At 56.5% G+C, this 22,648-nt stretch overlaps 2 protein-coding genes across 4 annotated transcripts in view; both read left to right on the top strand.

The window, feature by feature from the left end:
- The first annotated feature begins 1,905 nt into the window (after positions 1-1,905).
- LOC119710632 (neuroblastoma suppressor of tumorigenicity 1) lies at positions 1,906-14,871 on the top strand. The gene is made up of 4 exons (XM_038159960.1): positions 1,906-2,090; positions 11,970-12,164; positions 12,346-12,457; positions 13,614-14,871. Exons 1-4 carry the CDS (start codon positions 2,068-2,070, stop codon positions 13,866-13,868), a joined length of 585 nt encoding a protein of 194 aa, XP_038015888.1. The 5' UTR covers positions 1,906-2,067; the 3' UTR covers positions 13,869-14,871.
- Positions 14,872-18,077: 3,206 nt separating this feature from the next.
- The window catches only part of HTR6 (5-hydroxytryptamine receptor 6), a 38,477-nt gene continuing 33,906 nt past the window's right edge, over positions 18,078-22,648 (top strand). For all 3 annotated transcript variants that reach the window (XM_038159843.1, XM_038159845.1, XM_038159844.1), the window contains exons 1-2: positions 18,078-20,896; positions 22,419-22,577. In XM_038159843.1, coding sequence (XP_038015771.1) covers positions 20,174-20,896; positions 22,419-22,577 — 882 coding nt within the window. In that variant the 5' untranslated portion in view covers positions 18,078-20,173. The remainder of the gene's footprint in view (positions 20,897-22,418; positions 22,578-22,648) is intronic.

The following is a 22,648-nucleotide window of genomic DNA, read 5'->3' on the forward strand; positions in this document are numbered from 1 at the left end:
AAACCCCCCCGAGCCTGAGGGGAGTGGGAGCTGGTAAACCACGGGGTGATGTGTGCAGCAAGAGCCCAAAGCTGCTGCTGAAGGCAGAGCCCCTGGCTAGGGAAGAGGGGCTGGCTGCTGAGCTCGGCTCCTTCCCTCCCTGCTCTCCCTCCCCGCAGAGCGGCTGCCTCTGCTCTGTGCCTCAGTCTGTTCAAATGACATCTGCAGGCATCAGGTCATCACTCCTGGTTCTGGCTGTGATATCACATTGCCAAGGAGAAGGGAAAAAGTCTTGGCGTAGGGCTTTGACAACCTTTCAGCAGCTTCTTTCATCCCCCAGCCAAGCTGCTCTGTCCTACAGCACCTCTGCTTGTTCCTCCTGACACCAGAAAACCTGAGCCCTGCTCCTCCTGCCTCCCCACCCCCAGACTCACTGATTGCTGTCTCCCTTTCATGCTGTTTACAGAACTGGAACAGGGATGAATAGTAGGAAGCAGTGAATGAACTGCATGCTGGCTCACAGCTCCTTGTAGAACAATCCCACCCCAGTGCTGAGGATCCCACAAACCCCATCCAAATACTGAACCATGGACCGCAAACACTCGGCTGAATTTCACCACGGTGCCCATGGTCTGTTGCTGTGTAGCTGGTTGCATCTACATCTTACTTTTCCTTGTGAGAACTTGCTGCAAAGCCTCAGATGTCTCTTATTTCACTCATGTTATTCAGAATAAAGCAGCCTCCTGGGCAGGAGTTTGCTGCTGGTCATGCTAGTCCTGGGGAGCAGGTAGAGCATTGGTCAAGGGCCTGGGTTCAGCAGTGGGTGAAAATGCCGGGAAGCCAGATTTTGGCTCCTGTTGGGGTGCGTGGTCATGGCTAGAGGCTGTTCCTCTTGTTGGCACTTTTGGAGTTGAGAAGTGCAGTGCAGTTCGGAGCTGGGTAGGTTGCGTTTAGCAGGATAAGAAAGTGATGTTGGAAGCAGCTATTTGCCACCCTGTCTACAAATCCTATTATCCTGGAGCTGGAAGGAACTGGGCAGCAGGAAACCATTCCTCCACTGGCAGCCTGCACCTCCTCCAGCAAACACCCAGCCCCAAAGCCTCTCCCCACAGCTGCTGCCAGGGCACCACCAGCACTTCTCCCAGCACAGCTGTTGCTTCTTGCCATCTCCCCTTCCTGCTTCTCTGATCTCTATGCAAATCCTCGCACCACCAGCAGCCGCCAAAGCCCAGCCAAGCCTGGCAGGTATCTTTTGATTTGGGTAGTGTTTAATGTGGGGCCTCTTCCGATGAATTGTGCCTTAACAGAAACAGAGCCCTTCGGTCTCCAGCAATTATCCTATCTGAACGAGAGCCGGGAATGGGGCTTCACTGGGGTGGGATTTGGCTGTTTTTAATGGGAAAGGGAAAGAGGGAAAGAAAAAAGAAAGAGAAAAAGAGGAGAAAGAGTAAGGGAAAAGAAAGGAAAAGCAAAAGAGAAAACCGTCGTCTCTAGTGCTGGAGAACTTTCCCAAAGTCTTTTCTGCAGCCGGGACCCTGCCCCACGGATTCTCTATCACGAATTATGTCTAAATAAGAGTTGTTGGCATTCAGTGAGCCCAGTCCAGATTGTTTATGCCACCGCAGGAGCAAGTGCTGGGACATTCCCTCAGGCTCTCCCGGCCGAGAGAGCCCCCTCGTTTTGTGCCCGGGCGTTTCCAGCGGGCTCTCCCCGTTAGCTCGAGCACTTGCCGGGGGTTCCACGGCCCAGCTCGGTGGGTGAGCTCCGTGCCGGGTGGTTGTGGTTCCGGCTCTCCTCTCGGCGGGGCTCTCGGTGCGCCCGGAGCCCGGCGGGGCGGGCGGGCGCTGCCGCAGCCGCCGCTGCCGCTCCCTCCTCCCGCCGGCCGTCCCTCCCTCCTTTCCCCTCCTCTCCCTTCCCAGCCCGATTGTGCAATCGCGAGCGGCGGGGGCCGGCGGCACCGCCCGGAGCCCGGCACCGGGGGGGAGGGAGGCGGCAGCTCCCGCCCGCCCCGCGCCTCCCTCCGTGGCCGCCCCGCCGCGCCGGGGATGCGGCAGCCGCCGGGCACCGCCGGGCCCCGGACCCCATGGGATGCGCCCGCCGTCGCCTGGCTGGTGAGTAGCCCTTGGCTTTGTGTGCCCCCCGCCCCCGCCCCGAACCTGCTGCTTTTCCCCCCCACCAGATTTTCCGTCTCTTTTCCTCTCGCTTCTCTTCTCCCGCCCGCCGGTGATGGATGGCCGGGAGGATGAGGATGTTGCCACGGGCAGAAATCGGTTGCAGATGAGGCGGACTTGGGGGGATCTGCTCTGCAATCGTTAAACTATTTCCACCGCCGCTTTAGCTCGAGTAGAATAAAAGCCTGGGAGCCGGGGAGCCGCGCTGTGTCGGTCGCACATCTGCGGTACAGAGTCCTTCCCTCCTTCCCTCCTTCCCATCCCTGTCGGGGTTTGAAACAAAAGTGCCGAGGGAAGAACGGGAACGCTCAGTATCGATTAACCACACCACCAGCGGACGCAGGGTAGTTCAACGATCATAAAAGAAAGAAGTTTTCCCGATGGCAAAGCAGTAAACTTTTGTTCCTTGAAAAGCTCATCCCGGGGATTAATTTACATCCTTGTTTCATGGAAATTCTTTAGGCACTTACTGCAAAGCTTATATCCGATATATCCCTACCTGTTTTTTGAGCCCCAGCGTAGCATTTCAATTTGTCTCAGTATTTGCAGCAGTTTTTATTTGTTCCATACAATATTCTCTGCATTTTAAGACCAGGGGGGATTTCTCTTTTTCTCTGGTAGGTGTTTTGGGAACAGAACATGCTTTAGCTCTCTTTCGGGTTGCATTAAAGTTGATCTGGACAATCCCCTATTTCCTACTAACATTTCTCTTACGAGGGCACCAGCAAGTTCTGCTTCACTCCACAATCTAACTTTTACATATTAAAAAATTTAAAAATTAAAAATTCAACCATCAAATAAAAAATTCAGCCTGTGTGAAGTGGTGGTGGATTTAGGACACGGTAGCTTTTCCATGCGGGCTTTTTTGGGAGAAATCTGCACCCTGCTGAAACAAGTGGTAAAGATCCTAGTGATATGGAGAGACACAGATTTTCCCTTGTGTTTTTAACCGAAGAACTCAGCGCCTTCTTTGCAATGTCCAGCCAGCCAAAAATCAGCTGCATACACTGGGCACTTCTGCCTTTTGAAGGCAGTCTCCCATCTCGTAAAAGGCTGCTCGCCTCAAATTTGCAAACCGCAGGATGGGAAATGGAATTTGCCTTCAGTATAAAAATCCCAAGTGTTTGCAAACAGCCCTGAGAAGAATCCGGGCTCTTGGCGTGACCTCCCAGTGCCGGATTCCAGCTCGGGGAGTTTGTGGTCTCACAAAAAGGGCAAACGAGCAAAGCCTTCCCGAGTGCCTGCTCGTCTTTCTGGGGCAAGGAAAACAGTGGAGCTGGAGAGAATTTTGGGTGCTCTGGAGGTGCAGGATCGGGCCCTGAGCCAAAGTGCTTTTCAAGGAGCCTTGAAGAGCTGCCCGCGTTGGAGTGGCTTTGCTTGTGGCGTGCACTGGCATTGCCGAGGGCGGATTAAGCTGGTGCAGCCATGGGAAACCTGCCCGAGGAGCAGAGGAAACTCCTGGGCAGTTATTCCTGCCCAAACTCCGTGTTGTTCCCATTAAAGCTTTAGCAGTTCCTCTGCCAGATCCCATATCCGACCATGGGGCGGGCAGAGCCAGGTTCTTGCTCTGTCCTTCAGCCTTGCTCCTGCTCTTTTTGTTTTGAAGTCTGCTGGAAAAAACCACCCTCCTCTGTGGTCGCACGGGCTCGGAGATCCCCTGTGACAAAGCAAGGAGCACAGTAACAGGGGTCCAGCTCGACTGAGGGCAAAGAAACTTCACACCCGCTCAAATCAGTCTCTTAAAAACCTGAACAGCTGATAAAATTGTCCTTCTGGGGGAGTTCTGGAGCGAGAGCGAGGGGTGGTCTGTCCTCTGTTAGCCCTGGCAGGGCTGTGCTCGCTGCTCTCCAGACCTTTGTTTCTTGTGCAGCGCTGTTTAGGGAGGGAGGGCCGTGGGGGCCAGGGCTTTCCTGGACATAAATTAGCACCGAGAGTGGGAAGGGAACAGCCCAGCACCCATCTCAGCAGTTGTGGAGCTGGGCTGGGCTGCTGCCCCGTTCCAGCCAGGATCGCAGCCCTGGGGAGCTGAGCCTTGGAAATGGCGTCAGGATGGAGCCCTTGCTCGGGTCACTCTTAGATGTGGCTTAAGCCTCCTTCTTCTCTGACACAGAGCTCAGGCAACCTGTCCAGAGGCGGGAAGGGAGTGCTGTTGGGGTCACAGTGGGATTTCTTTGTGGGCCCAATCCTTCAGCTTTTGGAGAAATGGTCTAAATGTCAAGTGTGAGGTCAGCCCTGGTAGCGACTGAAAATACCAGCTGGGCCGTGGGCTGTTGCATTACCTCCAAAACCCTCTGGCCTTGCACTTCCATGTGTATTTCTGCTTTGGCCAGTGCCACGGGTAAACAGCACAGACATTGGGTTTGTGCCATCAGAACTGAGGAGGCTCCTGTGGTGTAAAGTGGAGACTAAAAGAGGGCAAAAACACATCAGGTCAGTGAAATTCTGCTGCTGTGACCAAGACATGGCCTGAACGGGTACGAAGGGAGAGGGAGACAGCAGGGAGGATCCTGAAAGATCCACAGCTCCATCCACAAGCTCTTTTCTTCTTTGCTCTTTCCCCTTCTTGCTCCAGCAGCTGGGAACCTGATCCTGCAGGCGCAACCCTGCTGCGCTGGGATTTTATGCAAGTTTGGTAATGAATGACCGAGCCAGGCGACAGCCAGCGTGGTTGGCATCCGAGACAGCTCCCCTCGCTGCCTGCAGGAATTAAAAAAATCATCATCCTGGTGGCCACTCTGCACTGGAACTGGTTTTATCTGGTTCCAGTTAGGCTTGTTTTGAGTAAGACGAGCGGTGCCAGATTCTGATCTCATTTGCACCAGTGGAGTCATTTGGAGGAGCCGGTCCCAGTTTACCTCACTCTAAGCGAAAGCAGAACGGGCCCTGCTGGGAGAAGCTCTCCCCGGGGCAGTGCCCGCTGCCTGCCCGCAGATCGCCCCCGGGGAAAAGCCAGCGGCGCCCGGGCCCCGTCCCGCAGGCTCCGGGGGTTTTCCTGCCCTCCCGACGGCTGCGCTCCCGCAAGGACGGGACGGGCTGCGGCCGCACCGGGACCCGAGTGACCGAGCCCGCCGCTCCGGGGAGCTGCTCGGGCTCCCGGTGGGGAATGTGCCGGGGGAGGAGGAGATCCTCCCTGTCCACGCTGGGTGAGAAACTCGCAGGGGTCAGGGACAGCACTGGAGAGAGCAGCACAATCCCTGTTATCCATGTTTTCGAAGGAGCTGTTGGACACCTACCGCCCTCCTGCCCGTCCGGATGCCCGCGGCCCGGGCTGGCTCTGGGCTCGGCCCGGCTCCGTGGGGAGCACCAGCTCCAGGGAGAAGCAGAAGGCAGCCGGGCCCCGCTCAGGTCCGGGCATGCGAGCGAGCCTCGGGCTGAAATGCTGCTCCCAGCTGTGCTGGGAAGCGCCTGGTGCTCGGATCAGCTGCACCGGGTCCGATCCGGCTGGGAATGCTCCAGGCACGGCTCCAGACCGGTCCTGACCCGTGCAGGGCTTGGGCAGAGCCTGGACCCCCTGCCCAGCGAGCTGAGGCTGCCCAGCGTGCTGCTCCCACAGCCGACGCTGCTGGAAGCTGGTCCCATGCTCGTTTTCCAGCTCCCCACAAAGCTGATCTGGTCCCATGCTCGTTTTCCAGCTCCCCACAAAGCTGATCTGGTCCCAGGCTTGTTTTCCAGCTCCCCACAAAGCTGATCTGGTCCCAGGCTCATTTTCCAGCTCCCCTCAAAGCTGATCTGGTCCCAGGCTCGTTTTCCAGCTCCCCACAAAGCTGATCTGGTCCCATGCTCGTTTTCCAGCTCCCCACAAAGCTGATCTGGTCCCAGGCTCATTTTCCAGCTCCCCACAAAGCTGATCTGGTCCCAGGCTCGTTTTCCAGCTCCCCACAAAGCTGATCCTTGCTCCCATCCCACTCCTCCAGCTGCTCTTGGGGGCTGCAGAGTCCCACGTGCTTCAGGAAGAGGGGCAGTGGAGGTGTGGGGCCAGATGTGTTCCTGAGCTTTAGGCTGATGCATTTTCCTGGCCGTGATTGTTCTTAATGCTGAAGAAATGGAGCAATTGAAATAAACGACCAGAAACAGTTTATATGACTCTTGCCTCTTCTACAGGCCATTAATGGGTCCCTTTTCCAGCAGAGCTCCTTCAGGACCTCATCCTAAGCCCAAGTCCAGAGGTAGATTTCCAATGACTTTTTTTTAGGTAAAGCATCTTGGATTTTTTTTTTCCAGCTGCAAAAAATGAGTTTCCCAAGAGCTCAGTGCATGGTTGAGGAGCCAGATAAAAACTCCCAATGTACCAACATCTTTTCACATTCTGGCCAATGTGGGGAGGGCAGAAGGCTTTAAAAATGCTGCTCTGCTTTTCTTTATTTCTGCTTTATTTCTGCAACTTGCCCAACCATGCTTGAGTGGAAATTAATATGTTACAGAAAGGGAAGCTCTAACATCTGCTTCTGAAAGGAGCAGACACAGCCAGGTCCACAGTGAGAAACGACACAGCTTTTGCTCCACTATCAAAAAGTTCTTAGGATGGATTCTTGTGGTTGTTAAATATCAAATGTCTTCCTGTGGTAGTTCCCTGTTTATTTTTTTGTAATTTCTCCCCAGATTTTGCAGCTCAGCGAAGCAAGGCTGGAGCTCTGAGCTCGGGAGAGATTTCTGTGCTCAGTTAAGCACTCTTGTGTCCTGCTGTCCTGAAGAATTATCTCCAGACATTCTCAGTGCAGAGTTCTCTTCCCTCTCCCCTGCCCATATCATACCTCAATCAGATTCTTTTGGGCTGTTACAGACACTACAGTAAGGGTCCCCAAAATTGTAAGGTTTTAGCTAAATGCAAATTTCAAAAATGGGGAAGTATTAAATAAGAACAGGTATTAAATAACATCTGTTGTTTTGATAGATGTTTTTCAATACACAGTAACTTCTCAATTTTTTGCAGTTGAGATTTAAGCTTTCCCTCTTAATAATGCTGCCTTACAAGTTGTTTTGTTCCATGTAGGCAAATATTATTTGAGTTGAGTTTCCTAAGAGCCAATCCCCGGTGGTGTTCAGCAGTTACAGCCCTAATCCTGTGCCTGAGGAGAGCCGTGCCCTGGATCTTTCTGGGATGTTTCTTTCCAGCTGCCACCAAGCAGACATTTTACTCTGGCTTTACATCTTTTTAGGTGCCTCAATAATAATTTTCCTTTTAGCATTTCCTGCAGTGAGCTCTCTCCTGGCCACCTGCGCACCCAGCAGTAATCCCACACGAGTCCTTGCAGAGCTCCCTCCCCTGCCCTGCAGCGCCGTGTCCCGGTGTGACTCCCCCCCGCGCTGTCCCCACCTGGCTGCCACCTGCCCTGTGCTTCCCCCCGCCCTTTCCACCGAGGAATGTGGGGTGAGGGCTGCTGGCAGCCAGCCCTCCCTCCTGCCCGGGCAGCCCCTTCTCTCCGGGGGCTCTCCAGACAGCTCCCTGTGCTTCCCACGCTCCCTGCGCCCATCGGCTCACCTGCTGCTCCCCTGCCCCTGCTCTTGCAACCAGGGAAACTGAGGCACAGCGTGTCTTTGGGCCCTCCTCTGCTCTGCGTGGCAGCTCTTGTCAAACAGCTCAAATAACCAGAGGCACACAGAGTGCTGTGGCTCCTGTCCCACGCCAGCCTGGGGTCACTTCTGGCATCTCGGCCCAGCGAGGGCAGAGCCCGGCTGGGTGGGGAGCTGGAAGGGAAGGACAGCCCTGTGTGCAGAGGGGCAGGACAGGGGAGGGATCCCAGCTCTGACCCAGACCAGGAGCCAAAATCTTGCCCTTGTCCACCTCTGCTGCGAGCTTGTGTGTCACAGAAGGGCCGGGATCCTGAGGCACAGCGCGGAGCGGGCCCCGTGTCTGCGCTGTGCTCACAGCCTGGCAGCCTCGGCCCAGTGATCTTTGGAAAGCTTTGGGGGTTCTTGTTTCTCGGAGCCTGTGGTGCCTCGTGTGTGGCCCTGAGCACAACCTACCTGTGTTTGTGGTTCTCTGTATTTGGCAGAATTGCAAGATCCTGGATAAGAAAAATACCTATAAACACATTAAACAACTCATGAAACGTTCCCCATGTCCACCTGCAAGCTCGTCTTGTGTTATGGTGTAAACTTCCCACTGGAAAAAGAGGGTAAAACTGATTAGATCTGTTTTATTTTCCTCCAGAAGTGTTTGGTTTCCAAATGTCTGGGAACAGCTGTGGGCTGGATGGTGGGAACGTGGCCTCCGAGGTAATTCCAGTGATTGTCCTCCAGCCCATGGAACGATGGAGATTTTCCCAGCTGCTCCCAGGCGCTGGTGTTGTCCTGCTGGGGGGACTCCTGAGAGAGCTGGGATTGATGGGATGGGAGGAAGGGGCTCTTCTAGGTGACACAGAACATCTGAGGTGGTACCAGAAGATCTCCACGCTGGGAAGCTGAGCTGTCGGCGGGACCCCCGCTCTGCCGGGGTGCTGGGGTGGGACCCTGCCCCAGCTGCCCCTCAGCCCCTCGGGCACGGGCTGGAAAAGGGCTCCGGAGCACGAGGCCGCAGCTGTGCCTGCGCTGAGAAGTTGTTTGTGTCGGGAGCTGGGATGTGCCAGGTTCAGGGCTGAGTCATTTATTTCCCAAATGCTGCCGGAGGGGCGGCGAGGAAGCTGCCATGCGGCTCCCTGCAGAGGGAGCGGGGGGAGACCCTCACGGGCCGGTGGCTCTGCCGGAACTGAGCTGAACTTTCTGCTTGAAGAGCTTTGACTAGCGGGGGAAAAAATGTGCCTCGGTTGGGGGAAGAGAAAGAAGCCCCTGTGTGCCGGGAAGTGGCTGCTCCCGCCGGGTCAGCCGGGGAACACACTTGTTCCTTTCGGGCTGCAACGTGTAATTTAGCTTGTCACGGAGGAATGTGCTCAATGCCTTTATTTAATCGGGAGTTTGCAAACCTGCTCGGGTGCCTCGTCTTCCTTTTTCCCTTCCCTTCTCAGGCAGGGGGGAGAAGGAACACGCCGCTTTTGTCTCCGTGGCTGTGGCTGCTGTCAGATGAATGGTGTTGGTGGCAGCTCTGTTCGCATGACTGCCTTGAGCTATGGGCGCGCTGCTCCCGGCCGGCTCCCTCCCAAACTCAGCTGCATCAGATGTTTTCCTAGGCACTGGCATAAACCTCGTTACTTACTAGAAAAGTAGCCCTGCGGGCCGCAGGACATTCCTGGGAGAAGGAAAACACCATGTGCTGGGGATGAGGTGTGCTCAAGGCTGCAGGTTAGGGGGATAGCAGTGCTGGGGGCCAGGGTATCCCGAGGAATGGGGGGCTCTTGGAACTGCTCCAGCTCCAAAGGGGTGCCCGCTTCCCCTGCTGAGAATTCCCCAACAACCCACTCTTCCACCCCACCTTGCACGGGGGACGGCAGCCGTGGGGGCCCTGGGTTCAAACACACCCTGCTCGGGAAAGGAGAAGCCTTCGGCACATGTTTAAGTGCTTTCCTGAATCCAGGCCAGGTCCTGCGCTTTAGCAGAGCACAGCCTCACTCATCTTCTCCACGGGAGGCCAGATGCTGGGAGAGGATCCCTCGTGCCTCTGGCATGCTCTGAGCAGCAGAAACACCTCCACGGCGCACAGACCCCAGGAAGCAGGATTTGCCAGCACAGACAGGAATTTTGCCTCTTCGCAGCTGGGTAGAGATGCACAGAAACCTGAAAAAACCCCACCTTTCTTAGGAAATAAGGAAATTGCTCTCTAATCGGGCATGTGGAAGTGAACTTGTGTGCTGACTCCAGAGGAATTTGGGTTGTTCCCCGGGGGGTTGTGATTGCTCTTTGGGTCACATCCCAGCTCTGATCTCGGACTTGCCTTTGGGAGCAGGATTCCTCAGCACAGAGCTGCTGGCATTTGAGGAATGAGTGATGCTTGTTTCATAAAGCAAACCAAGTGTGTGTGAGTGTGTGTGCAGCTTAGCCATGTTCCTTCAGAAACTGCAGAATTTCCCCAGTGAAATGGGAAAAAACCCTCAGGCACAAGAGTCCTCTTCAGGACAGATGCATTTAACCCCACAACTCTCATTAGTGGCAGTGCAAGCTCAGGAGTTAAAACCCTCTGCTTATCTCCAGCCAACACCTGCAGAGTCTCCTTTGTGCAGGTATTCCCACCAGGGAGCCATGGGATCCACATCCCACAAGTGCTGGGAGGATTATGAAGCCAGGGCTTTGCAGGTGCTGCTGCATTATATTACCGTGGTTCTTGTATCACCAGAAAATGAGGAAATTTAACAGAGACCCCACAAGATTCCTCCAGAGATCCCATGAGTGAGGATGCTCTTTTCTGTGTGCCATGGGATGGGAGACGGGGAAGAATCTTCCTGGTCTTTCTCTTGGTTCAGATCCAGGAGGTTGGTTGAGCTCAGTGGAGGGATAACAGGGCAAAATCCCAAAACAACCTTGAAATCCCTGAGTGCTTAGGAGATCGTCTCAATCATTTAGATAAATCTGATGGTCCTGCAGCCCAGGAGGTGTGGATGAGGACTCCTGAGGAGCAGGGCATTTTTCCTCTCCTTCCCAGCAAGTGTTAGAGGGCTGGGCCCAGGAGCCATGGGAATCAACAGCAGTCTTTCCAGTGTGGGCTGTGGATCGTCGTCTGGATAAATAAATAGAAGGAAATAACAAATAACATGGTTCTAACAAATATTTTAGGAAGTATAAATGCCTTTCACCATGACTCCATCCAAACCCCACACAGAAAAAAATTTCCCTGTTTCTGTGCTGCTTTTCCATCTGCCTTTCCCCAGCTACTTGGGGGTGTTGATTCAGGCACCTCGGCTGGAGAGCAGAGCAAGGAGACCTCGGGGGGATTTCTCTGGGGGTGGGCAGCGACCTCCAAGCCCACCACCTTTGCAAGCGAGGTCTGTCCTTGTGACAAGGCCCCCCCTTGTCCCGTCCTCGGAATAACCCTGGGCAGAATTTGAGTGGCTCTGTATAAATAAACGTGGTATTGTTCTTCTCCGCGGGTTTCCAGCCTCTGGGCTGAGGTTTCCCCGTGCCCCTGCGTGCTGCTGCCTCGCAGCGACACCTGCTGCGCGCTCCCAGGAGGAGAGGGGCCCGGCAAGGCCGCCCTTGGCTTCCCAGGTGGCAGAAAAGGAAGGGGGAAAGCTTGTTCCTTCCTCAAATAAAAACATTTTTGTGGTGTGGGACTTCTCCAGCCTGGCTAGACTCGTGGCGGTGACACTTTTGGTTTGCAAACTTCTCCCAGACCAGCTTTGGGTGGGAAATGAGGAAAAGCCTGTTGTTCCAGGCACAGAGCTTGGGAGAGGCAAGGCAGGCATCTGACTGGCCCAGAGCTCGTTTGGAAGAGGAAAGAGGCAGAGTAGTGCATCCCAGTCCCTGGGCAGAGTCCTGGGAGCTGTCCTGGCCCTGGCAGTGGCTGTGCAGGGGATCGTAGGGATCTATCCAAACTGTCTGTGAGAGAGTGCATTTTCCAGATCACAGCTGAAGACATTAATTAAGGCTCCTGCTTAAACCCCCAGGCAGGCTGACAAAAGAGCAGGGCCCTTGGCATCGTCATGGAAGGGAAGCAAAAGGAAGTGAATAGGTTGATTAGCAGATGTGAGAAATTGGTTATACATACAGCAGTGTGATCTAATTACAGCAGACTTGTACAATGAAACTCGCAGTGCTGAGGACATAGCATTAGGAAACAGCATCAATGCTGTGCAGAAAGAAATCCAGTTTGCATGCTGCAAGACCAAACCAGGACACACCAGGTCCAGTGGGGCTGGACCTGTGCTTGGAACAACCAAGAACTTCCTGGGGGTAGGAGAAATGGGCTGCTTTGCCAGTTTTCTTTGCCGCTAACGTTCTGCTCTCCGTGTGCAGGTGTAGGATTTTGGCGGAGCTGGCCATGATGTTATGGTTCGTGGTGGGGGCCCTGTTCCCAGCGCTGCTCCTGGCCGCCCCACCGCCCATAAACAAGCTCGCCCTCTTCCCAGACAAGAGTGCCTGGTGTGAGGCCAAGAACATCACCCAGATCGTGGGGCACAGCGGCTGCGAGTCCAAATCCATCCAGAACAGGTACAGATCTGCCCTCAGCCCAGGGCTAGAGGCAGCTGCTGGCACTGCAGTGCCTCTGGGGACTGTGGCTGGCACAGGAAGCCAGGCATGGTGTCCTGCCTCTGTCTCAGGGGAAGGTCAGATCTCTGCTTTGCTGGGAAGAGCAGCACCCTGAGCCCCACCCCTCCTGCTGTCTTTGCAGGGCCTGTCTGGGACAGTGCTTCAGCTACAGCGTCCCCAACACCTTCCCCCAGTCCACAGAGTCCCTGGTTCACTGCGACTCCTGCATGCCAGCCCAGTCCATGTGGGAAATTGTGAGTATCCTGCTCTGCTCCATGGGGCCTCAGCTCTGCTCTGGCACCACCTCAGGGCCAGTCCTCCTCCTTCTCTGGGCTTTTCCCACTCATAGTTTCCTTCCAGGGAATCTCTCAGGTGGCTGTACCATCTCCATCCTGAGACGCTTGGGTGGAAGGAGCTGCTGGAAGCTCTGCTGAATGATCCATTATCCCTCTATTTGCAGAACCACTCCCTGTTAGTCCCTGCATTATTTATCCCTATGCTTATCCACATTCCTGCTCCCTTTGTCCACCTGCACCCCCTTGGGAGATCTGGCTGTGCTTGATGTCCAGAAGTTCATCCTCAGACCTCACAGTTCCGTGTCACCTCTGATCCTGGCAGAGCCATAAACCTAGGTCCAAGAGAAGCCCAGAGCCCAGGGAACTGGCTCTGCTCTCTGCCTCCCTTTCACATGTGACGAGAGGCTTTAGCCCAAACTACCCGGGCTGCTTGGCATCAGCTCTTGTGGGTGGCCTTTGCTGTCTCACGGATCCTCCAGTGCCAGCAGTGCCTGAGAGCTGAGTCCTGCTGGAGTCGGTGCTGAAGGGTGGCACTGAGGTGGGGTTGGTCTCTCCTGCCATGTCTCAGGTGAAAGGAGGAGAGGAAATGGCCTCAGGTTGCACCAAGGGAGGTTCAGAATAGATATAAGAAAAAACTTTCACTGAAAGGGTGGCCAGGTTTTGGAACAAGTTCCCCAAGGAGGTGGTGGAGTCCCTGTCCCTTGGAAGTGCCTAAGGGATGACTGGACAGGGCAGTCAGTGCTCTGGGCTGGGTGACAAGGTGGGGATGGGTCATAGGTTGGTTTTGATGGTTTTGTAGGTCCTTTCCAATCTTAATGATTCAGCGATTCAATGGTTTAGAGGTGACTGTGGTGGTGCTGGGCTGATGGTTTGACTTGATGAGCTTGAAAGTCTCTTCCAGCCTTGATGCTCCTGTGATTTTCCATGAGTGTCTGGAACAAGATATTCCCAGGGAATTCCCACCTTGCAGACTGACCAGGGGTTTGTTTCTGTGGGTAGAAACCCATCACATCTGGCCTAAAACCACCCTAATTCTGCAGGGTCTGGGGCAGGTCACACCTCCCACCACGGGAGCCTGAGCACTGACCCGCTGTGTCCTTGTCCCGCTGCCCAGGTGACACTGGACTGCCCAGGCAACGAGGAGATCCCCAGGGTGGACAAGCTGGTGGAGAAGATCCTGCACTGCAGCTGCCAGGCCTGTGGGAAGGAGCCGAGCCACGAGGGAGCCCTGTTCAACGTGTACCTGAACGCTGAGGAGAACATGCCCCACGAGGGGCCCGCGCCCCACCACTACCCCCACCACCAGCAGGAGCTGGAGGAGCCACCAGCCTCCAGCCACCACCACCACGAGGAGGAGGGCGAGGAGTGACCCGTGTGGACTGTCCTGGCAGGGCTGTGCGAGGGCTGGGGCCGGGCTTTGGGGAGGGAGGGGGGTGCTGGAGTCTTTCCTGTCAAATCGCTGCCCTCGCGTCACCCCCGACACCGCGGGGCACAGGCAGGGCTGAGGCTGGAGCTGCAGGCTGAGACACGAGGGCTCGGCCTTCCCGGATGCACATAATAATAATAATAATGATAATATATTGAGAGGAGTGGCACGAGGGGCTCTGGCTGAGAGCAGGGGCTGGGCTGGGCTGGCGGGGCTCTCTGCAGACCCCCAGCCCTGGGGGCAGCCCTCTGAGTCCTGCTGGGTTCTCCTCATGCCCAGCGTGGAGGAGGAAGGGAAGCAGCCTCTCCACAGTCCCAGGAGGGACCCACATCTCTCTGGGGTGGTGGGATCAGCAGCAACCCTCCTGCCTCCTCTCCCCCTGCCTGCCCACAAGGGCTCAGTGTGGACATGCTCCTGGCATCCACTGGATCTTGGTCCGAGCCCAACCCTTTGTATCAGGTGGCTCTTGGGGAGGGTTTTGCCCCAGGATGTGCCTCTGGAGCTGTACGTGAGGGCACTGGGAACCATGGTGGTGACAACCCTTACCTTGCTGTCCCCAGGACCACCACGTTGCTCCCTGGGGGTGAGGAACTTGGATCATGAGTGCTGGGGCTTCACGTTTTGGGGCTGCAGGGGAAGGCCAAGAGCTGAGGGGAATCCGGGGCAGGTTCCACCCCTGTCCCCCCTCTCCCTGCTGAACTTTCATGGTGGTGGAGGGAGAAGGGGCCGAGGGCTGGAACGTCCCTGTGCACGGAGTGTTTGGGCAGGGCTGGGGGTCGGGGTGGGCACGGCCTCTGCTGCCCCCCTCTCTCTGTTGTATAAAGCTGATTCCTTGGTGTTGTCCCGACAAAAGCTTCCAGAGCTTGTAATCGAATGCCTCCCCCTCCTTTTGACAAGTTTTGGGGTTTTTTTTCTTAAATAAATTAGTTCCGACTTCCACCGCTCAGCGCTCTGATGCCTGTCTGGTTTTTGGCAGCGCTGACGCCAGGACAGGCAGCGGTGCCGGAGGCTCCGGGGCAGGGGAGAGCCGTGGCTCCCGCAGCTTTGAGCTGCATTCCAGCTGGGAAAAGGAGGAGGGAGCTGCTGGAAGGAAAACCGAGCCCAAATACTGAGCGTATGGGCTGCATGTGGCTGGGGGAGCCTGCCCGGGGAGCCTGCTCGCCAGCTGTGGCCGGGCGTGGTGGGTCCCGCTTGTGTGGGATCCTGCGGCACCTCCGGGATCACGCGAGCTGCCGGCGCTGCTGCCGCTAGGTGCCAGCCTCGCTCCGCCGTGCTCCGGAGCCAGCCTCGCTCCGCCGTGCTCCGGAGCCAGCCTCGCTCCGCCGTGCTCCGGTGCCAGCCTCGCTCCGCCGTGCTCCGGAGCCAGCCTCGCTCCGCCGTGCTCCGGAGCCAGCCTCGCTCCGCCGTGCTCCGGAGCCAGCCTCGCTCCGCCGTGCTCCCGGTGCCAGCCTCGCTCCCTGAGCCAGCCTCGCTCCGCCGTGCTCCCGGTGCCAGCCTCGCTCCGCCGTGCTCCGGAGCCAGCCTCGCTCCGCCGTGCTCCCGGTGCCAGCCTCGCTCCCTGAGCCAGCCTCGCTCCGCCGTGCTCCCGGTGCCAGCCTCGCTCCGCCGTGCTCCGGAGCCAGCCTCGCTCCGCCGTGCTCCGGAGCCAGCCTCGCTCCGCCGTGCTCCCGGTGCCAGCCTCGCTCCCTGAGCCAGCCTCGCTCCGCCGTGCTCCCGGTGCCAGCCTCGCTCCGCCGTGCTGCCCGGCACGGCCACGCTCACGGGCCCCGGCATGCTCCGGGAGGCGAGCTCGGACAGGACCGGACATCCCTTCGGGGGGACGGACGGGCTGGGGCACCTTGGCTGGAGCCAGCGGGCTCTTCCCAAGGGTATTAGGATCGGGCGTTCCCGGGGCAGGGCAGCGTGTGCCTTTGCAAACCTCTGGTCCCACTGGTGTCAGCCGGGGCAGCGTGGATGTGCCCTGAGGAGTGATCAGTGATGCTCCTTGGTCTGAGGCTGGCCCTGGGGAAGGTCCAGCAGCTCCGGAGGGGCCAGAGGCTGTGCTGGGCCAGCAGACAGCTCTCACTGCCTCCACTGAGCTCAGCTCTCACTGCCTCCACTGATCAGCTCTCACTGCCCCCTTTATTGAGCTCAGCTCTCGCTGCCCCTCACTGAGCTCAGCTCTCACTGCCCCCTTTATTGAGCTCAGCTCTCACTGCCCCTCATCGAGCTCAGCTCTCACTGCCCCCTTTATTGAGCTCAGCTCTCACTGCCCCTCACTGAGCTCAGCTCTCACTGCCCCCTTTATTGAGCTCAGCTCTCACTGCCCCTCACTGAGCTCAGCTCTCACTGCCCCCTTTACTGAGCTCAGCTCTCGCTGCCCCTCACCGAGCTCAGCTCTCACTGCCCCTCACTGAGCTCAGCTCTCACTGCCTCCACTGATCAGCTCTCACTGCCCCCTTTATTGAGCTCAGCTCTTGCTGCCCCTCATCGAGCTCAGCTCTCACTGCCCCCTTTATTGAGCTCAGCTCTCGCTGCCCCTCATCGAGCTCAGCTCTCACTGCCCCTTTATTGAGCTCAGCTCTCACTGCCCCTTTATTGAGCTCAGCTCTCACTGCCCCTTTATTGAGCTCAGCTCTCACTGCCTCTCACTGAGCTCAGCTCTCACTGCCCCTCACTGAGCTCAGCTCTCATTGCCCCCCTCCATGAGGCTCTGGGGACTCTGCACAGGTTGGGAGAACAGGTCTGTGCTTTGAGAAGTGGGAGAGGGTTTGTATTAGGCAGGAATTGCCACAGCAGAGGGGCTGGGCTGACCAGGGAGGACCTGGCAGGGCTAGAGGTGCTCTGTGTGTTCCTGTAATATTTTTAGGCTGCGGAGTGTCTTCCCAAGGAAGGGAGCTTTACCTGAGAGCCAGACAAAGGTGGAGAAACCTGTGGTGGTCACTGAGCACCGTCACGGGGCCCTTTTACTGGTGTACAGAGGAAACAAGCTGGATTCAGCAGGGGGCTGTTCCTGTAACCTCCAGGAGCTGCTGTTCAAGGTGTTGGGAGCAGGATGTCTCCACCTCCATTCCACACAAGCTGAGCTCCAGTGGAGGCATGGAGGCAGGCAGTGAGGGCTGGTGTGCAGATGAAACCATAAATTGAGGTAGCTAGCCAGCATCTGCCCAAATTCAAAACCAAGGAGCCATCCCAGCTACAGCCTGGAAGGACATCTTCAGAGAGCATTGCAGGATTGGATATTTCTGTGTTCAGCCCTGGACTACCCAGATGTCCTCACTGAAGTCTCTCAACTCCCAGTTTGACTCTCCCTGTCTCACCCTTTTTTTTTTTTTTTTTTTTGCCATGTTGACACTTGGGTGGCTGTTGACAACCTGGTTTTGCTTTCCCTGCTAGTGGTACTGGAGAGCAGAGATGGTGGAGTCCATGATCCCTGCAGATGTGTCCAGAAATGCAGCACAGGGAGAGAGCACAGACAGGCCAGGACAGCTGCCAGCACGGAGAAGCTTTTGCAGGGACAATGGTAGGTAGGATTTTGCAGGGACAACTGCCATTTTAAGGCAGTTTTTTTAAAAAACATATTTTGTTTCAATCAGTTCAGATTTTCTGCCCCAGCAAACACACCTAAATCAAGTGTACAAAATCTCCCATGCGTGGAGGATGTGCTGGGGATGTTGGGAAGAGGCTGCCCAGAGAAGCTGTGGCTGCCCCTGGATCCCTGGCAGTGCCCAAGGCCAGGCTGGGTGAGGCTTGGAGCAACCTGGGGTAGTGGAAGGTGTCCCTGCCATGGCAGGAGTTGGGAGTGGAATGAGCTTTTAGGCCCCTCCACACCCAAACCATTCCACAACTCCATGATTCTGATCCAATCTCCTCCTCAGAAGCAAAAGCTCTGGCAATCTGAGACGTTCCTGGTGTGCAGCAGGGCTGAGAAGGAAGGCTGGCTTTGCACTGTGGGATCACTTCCTCACTGCGCATCCAGCTGGGAAAAATCTGTGCTGCTGCCTTCCCTCACCCTGGCTGGGGAGGCTGCTCAGGGGGGGCTCAGGGTGGGGTTCCTCTCTGCTCCCAGCACAGATGGGAGGTGAGGGTTTCCTGGGGCAAAGGCTTTTCTAAGGAAACCTCCTGCTGCAATCAGAGCCTCGCACGTGCGTGCTGCCCTGGGACTGCTGCCAGCACGCTGTGACACTAAGGTGGCCGAGGAGGTTTGGCTGGGAGCATCCAAGGACAGGGTCCTGGGGAAGCAGAGGGAGGGCAGAGCCTGTCCTGGCACAAGTGGCAGCAGCTGTTTCCCAGTGGCAGCCTGACACAGAGATCCTGAGGGGATAACTGTGTGTGTTTGGGCTGGGTCCCTGCCTTCCACCTCCCCGTGCCTTGCTCACAGATGGTTTCCAGGCCTGGAATGCCCATTCAGGCACTGGGAAAAGCACAACAAATGTGTTGGAAAGGTGGTTGGAAAAGCAGGACGTGGTAAAGAGCTGATTTCTGTCCCGGGGTGGGTGGCTGGGGGTGTGGTGTGCACAGTTGGCTCTCACCCACACATCTGCAGCACAACTGCCCAGGGAGGCGTGTTAAGGAAAGCTTTAGTGGGCACCTGGGGAGGAACGGGCAGCAGCCGGCAGGGCATGGCCCTGGAGCACAGAGTGGGTGCCAGGAGCACACCCTCAGCCCTGGTCTGTGCTGGAGTCACTGCCCTCAGTCCTGGTCTCTCCCGGCACAAATCACAGCCATTTGTTGGGAAAACCCCACCTTTCGGGCAGCTGGGTAATTAAAAAACCCCAAGCAGTCCCTGCCCAGCACCCTGAGGTGTTTGCCCTGAGTGTGGAGGTGGAAGTGTGGAATTCCCAGAAGCACACAGAGACTCAGAAGGGTTTTCTGAGCTGGCTCCTCTCCGTTGTTGCCTCCCTCTTGCTAAAGGGCAGGTGCTGTGGGGCCATCCAGGATTGCCCCTCAGGCAGGAGGCTGGGCTGCCCCGAGTCAGTCCAAATAACCCAGGAGCAGAGGGGCCAGGCTCTCCCTTGTCTCTGCTCCTCCATCCCTGGCTGCAGATTGCTGGAATATCAGCCAGCGAGTCCTCTGGCTGCTGCCTGAGGGCTGTTGTGCGCAGCTGTTTGTTGTTTTTTTATTTGACTTTGCAAAATTTTGCTTTGTATTGCCCAGTGTGGAGGATGGACCCTGGAACTCGGAGATGCCAGCCGGGTTTGGCCACTGACCTGCTGGCCCAGGTGCCTCCAGCCAGGGCTCCAGCGCTGGCACACATGGCAGGGATGGCAGAGCACGGGGCTGTCTCTTTAAGGCAGAAACAGGAACTCTCTAGCTGCCACTTTGTGGAGTTTAGCCCAGATCCCTTTTTCATTAGAGCTTCATTTCATCTCCTCCTCTCTCCCCCGGCCCCACCTCCTCGATCGGCATTTCTGCATCCTTTGTGTGCATCCACAGCAGCAGGTGAAAGTCGGGCTGGCACCTGCACACAACCACTCCCACCCCTCCCTGTGGGCCGGACACTCCTCTGCCGCGAGAGAGATCCCTTCCACACTCCGGATCTTCCTCCTCCCGGGCGGGCTTGGCTGGGAGCATCCCGGTCCTCGCCTGAGGCTGCTCTGCTGCTCTGACGGCTCCGGCTGCAGCAGCTGCAGCAGCGAGGGAGCTCCGGGACCCTGGGGACAGAGCTCTGCAGGGAGCCCAGCTCAGCTGGGGGTCGGGAGCTGAGCCTCGGGGGGCCGGAGCATCCCCAGCATTTGGAGCATCCTGGAGTCCAGAGCATCTCCAGCGTCCAGGGTATCCTGGGTACAGAGCAGCCCTGGCATCTGGGATATCCTGGGACGCAGAGCATCCCCAGCATCTGAAGTGCAGAGCATCCAGAGCATCTCGGTGTTGTGTTATTCCTTGGTCCAGTGCATCCAGAGCATCAGGGTATCCAGAGCATCCTGCCATCCCTGGCATCTTGGGAGCCCTGCCTTCCAGCTCGTCCCCAGCATCCAGAAGCAGCATCCAGGGACATCCCAGAGCAGGGGGATTTACAGGAACTGCTGTGAGTAATGGGGAGGGAACCTTGGTCCTGCTGATCGGCTCCTGGGAATGTCACCCTGCCCTGAGTGCCAGTGAAGAGAGACAGAGGGGGAAGAGAGGGAGAGGAGGAGGAGAGGAGAAGGAAGGACAGACACAGAGCGGAGAGGGATGATCGTCCTTCCCCAGCCCCGGTGATGATCACGTAGCACAGGCCACGCTGGAGAAGGTCCCCAGCCCAGAGCCAGCCCTGCCCCCGGCTCCGCATGGAGGGGGACCTGGGGGCCCCCAATGCCAGCGTGCTGGGGGAGCACTCCCTGCTCGTGGGCAGCAGCTGGGTGGCTGCCTTCCTCTGCTTCATCATCCTGCTGACCACGGCGGGCAACTTCCTACTCATCCTCCTCATCGTCACCCAGCGCTCCCTCCGCAACACCTCCAACTACTTCCTGGTGTCCCTCTTCATGTCGGACCTGATGGTGGGGCTGGTGGTGATGCCCCCGGCCATGCTCAACCAGCTCTACGGCCGCTGGGTGCTGCGGGGGGACTTCTGCTCCCTCTGGGCCTCCTTCGACGTCATGTGCTGCAGCGCCTCCATCCTCAACCTGTGCGTCATCAGCCTGGACCGGTACCTGCTCATCACGTCCCCGCTCCGGTACAAGCTGCGCATGACATCCTGCAGGGCGCTGGCGCTCATCCTGGCCACCTGGACCTTGGCCGCGCTGGCCTCCTTCCTGCCCATCAAGATGGGGTGGCACGAGCTGGAGTTTGAGGTGCGGCCCCTGAACGTCACCGGCCGGGGGGACGAGGACCAGTGCCGGCTGCTGGTCAGTCTGCCCTACGCCCTGGTGGCCTCCTGCCTCACCTTCTTCCTGCCGTCCGCCGCCATCTCCTTCACCTACTGCCGCATCCTGCTGGCAGCGCGCAAGCAGGCCGTGCAGGTGGCCTCCCTGGCCTCCAACGTGGCCGCCACCGACGAGGCCGTGCCACAGGTAAGGTGCCCACAGGGATGTTGCTTTGGCAGACCCCACAATTTGGGTGCCTGGGCTGTTTCTGCCTCCTGGATGGCCTTGGGGTTGGAGGCAGCTTTGACAACTGCAGGGAGGGAGATTTTGGGCAACATCCACCTCCCTGACATCCTCTGAGGTGCCCCATTCCTCATCCCAGCAATGAAGAGCTCTGAAGCTGCTCATGAGCACAGAAACAGCATGAGCAGAAGCAGAGAAATAAATAAGATTCAGGCAAAAATGCTCAGCAGTGCAAAATAAACGCAGTTTCCCCCCTCTCTTGGCTGGCGTCATCCCCGAGGGGTTTAATCTTATCTGACTTTCCACTCATAAATCTTGGCCGTGGTGGGTGTGAGACATACGGGGGAGAAGGATTTTAACTAATAGCAAATGCCAGATTCCCGAGAGCACCTTATTTTGAACAGAAGCTTCTATTTTTGTTACCTGCTCTATAACAGGAGCTGCCAAACCCCTCCTCGTGTGCTCGCCGGTGGAACCGGAGTGTGTGGGTTTTATAACAAAAACGTGGCTGCACTTGTTTGTATTTCTCCAGGAGAAGGTAATTGCCACTAAATCTAACAGCTTTAATTCCCTGTAATAGGCTTTATTGACCTCATATCCTACAGGGAAAAGGCAAACTTAATTGCCTTTAAATACCTTGATTGAGTTTATTCTCTCCAAGAGAGCAGAGCCAGGACTCCGGCCAGCTCTCCCACACGTGATAAGCTGCACCAGACGGTCAAAAGGAAAAGGAGAATTAAAGAATAAACACACAATATCATAAAGTGTTTGTTTTCTCACAGGATGCCAGGTTTTTGGACTCCACAGAGTCAGGGGATGTTCAGGGCTTTCCTGTGCCGTGCAAGAGCAGCATCCATCCCCCCGTCATTCAGCTGAGGCCCAAAAGGTTCCTTGAACACCCACATTGGCTGAGGAACAAGGTTTCAGACAGGAACCCTCAGATTCATCTTTTAACCTTTTTCATCTTATCTAATTTTAGAGATTTTTGTTCTCTTTCTGGGCCGGAAGCTGAGTTGCAACTCGGCATCATTTAATTACAGGGGAGGGCTGAGATAATTACTTAATTTTAGATTGCAGGAAGGGATGGAGGGCTGGGTTATGGTGTTTGGAGGCTGAATGTTTCATGTCCTCCTTTAAAAACCATAATTACTTTGCTGCTGTAATCAGCAGCTGGAGCTGCCTGTTTAGGGTAGGCTTTATCCTCACATGGACTGAGCTGAGTTATTCTCTAAAGAGCAGCCCATATGACAAACACGCTATTTTACAGTAAATAAAATCATACCCTCAGTGTTGAGGGTTTCTACTGCTTCCCCTTCCTAATTTGTGCTTCAGGGCTCACGGTGTGTGCCCAGCTACTGCCCCGCGGAGAAGGGAATTACTGGCAGGGTTTTTGCAGGATCTGGAGCACCAAATGCCACTTTTCTTGAGCAGAGGCCAGTGCTGGTGCCAGGGAGAGTTGCCCACCACTCCCTGTCTCTGGTCACAGGTCTCACGTGCCCCGAGCCAGCCCCTGGCCAGCAGTGAGAGCAGGAGGTTTACCAACAAGCACAGCAAGAAGGCTCTGAAGGCCAGCCTGACCCTGGGAATCCTCCTGGGCATGTTCTTTGTGGCCTGGCTGCCCTTCTTCGTCACCAATGTAGCTCAGGTAAGAGCCTGTGGGGCTTTATGTCGGGTTTCCAGAAGTTTTCCCTTTGGAATCCAGCTGGGTTCAATTGG

The sequence above is a fragment of the Motacilla alba genome, chromosome 21 (assembly GCF_015832195.1).
Source record: "Motacilla alba alba isolate MOTALB_02 chromosome 21, Motacilla_alba_V1.0_pri, whole genome shotgun sequence".
Taxonomy (NCBI): domain Eukaryota; kingdom Metazoa; phylum Chordata; class Aves; order Passeriformes; family Motacillidae; genus Motacilla; species Motacilla alba.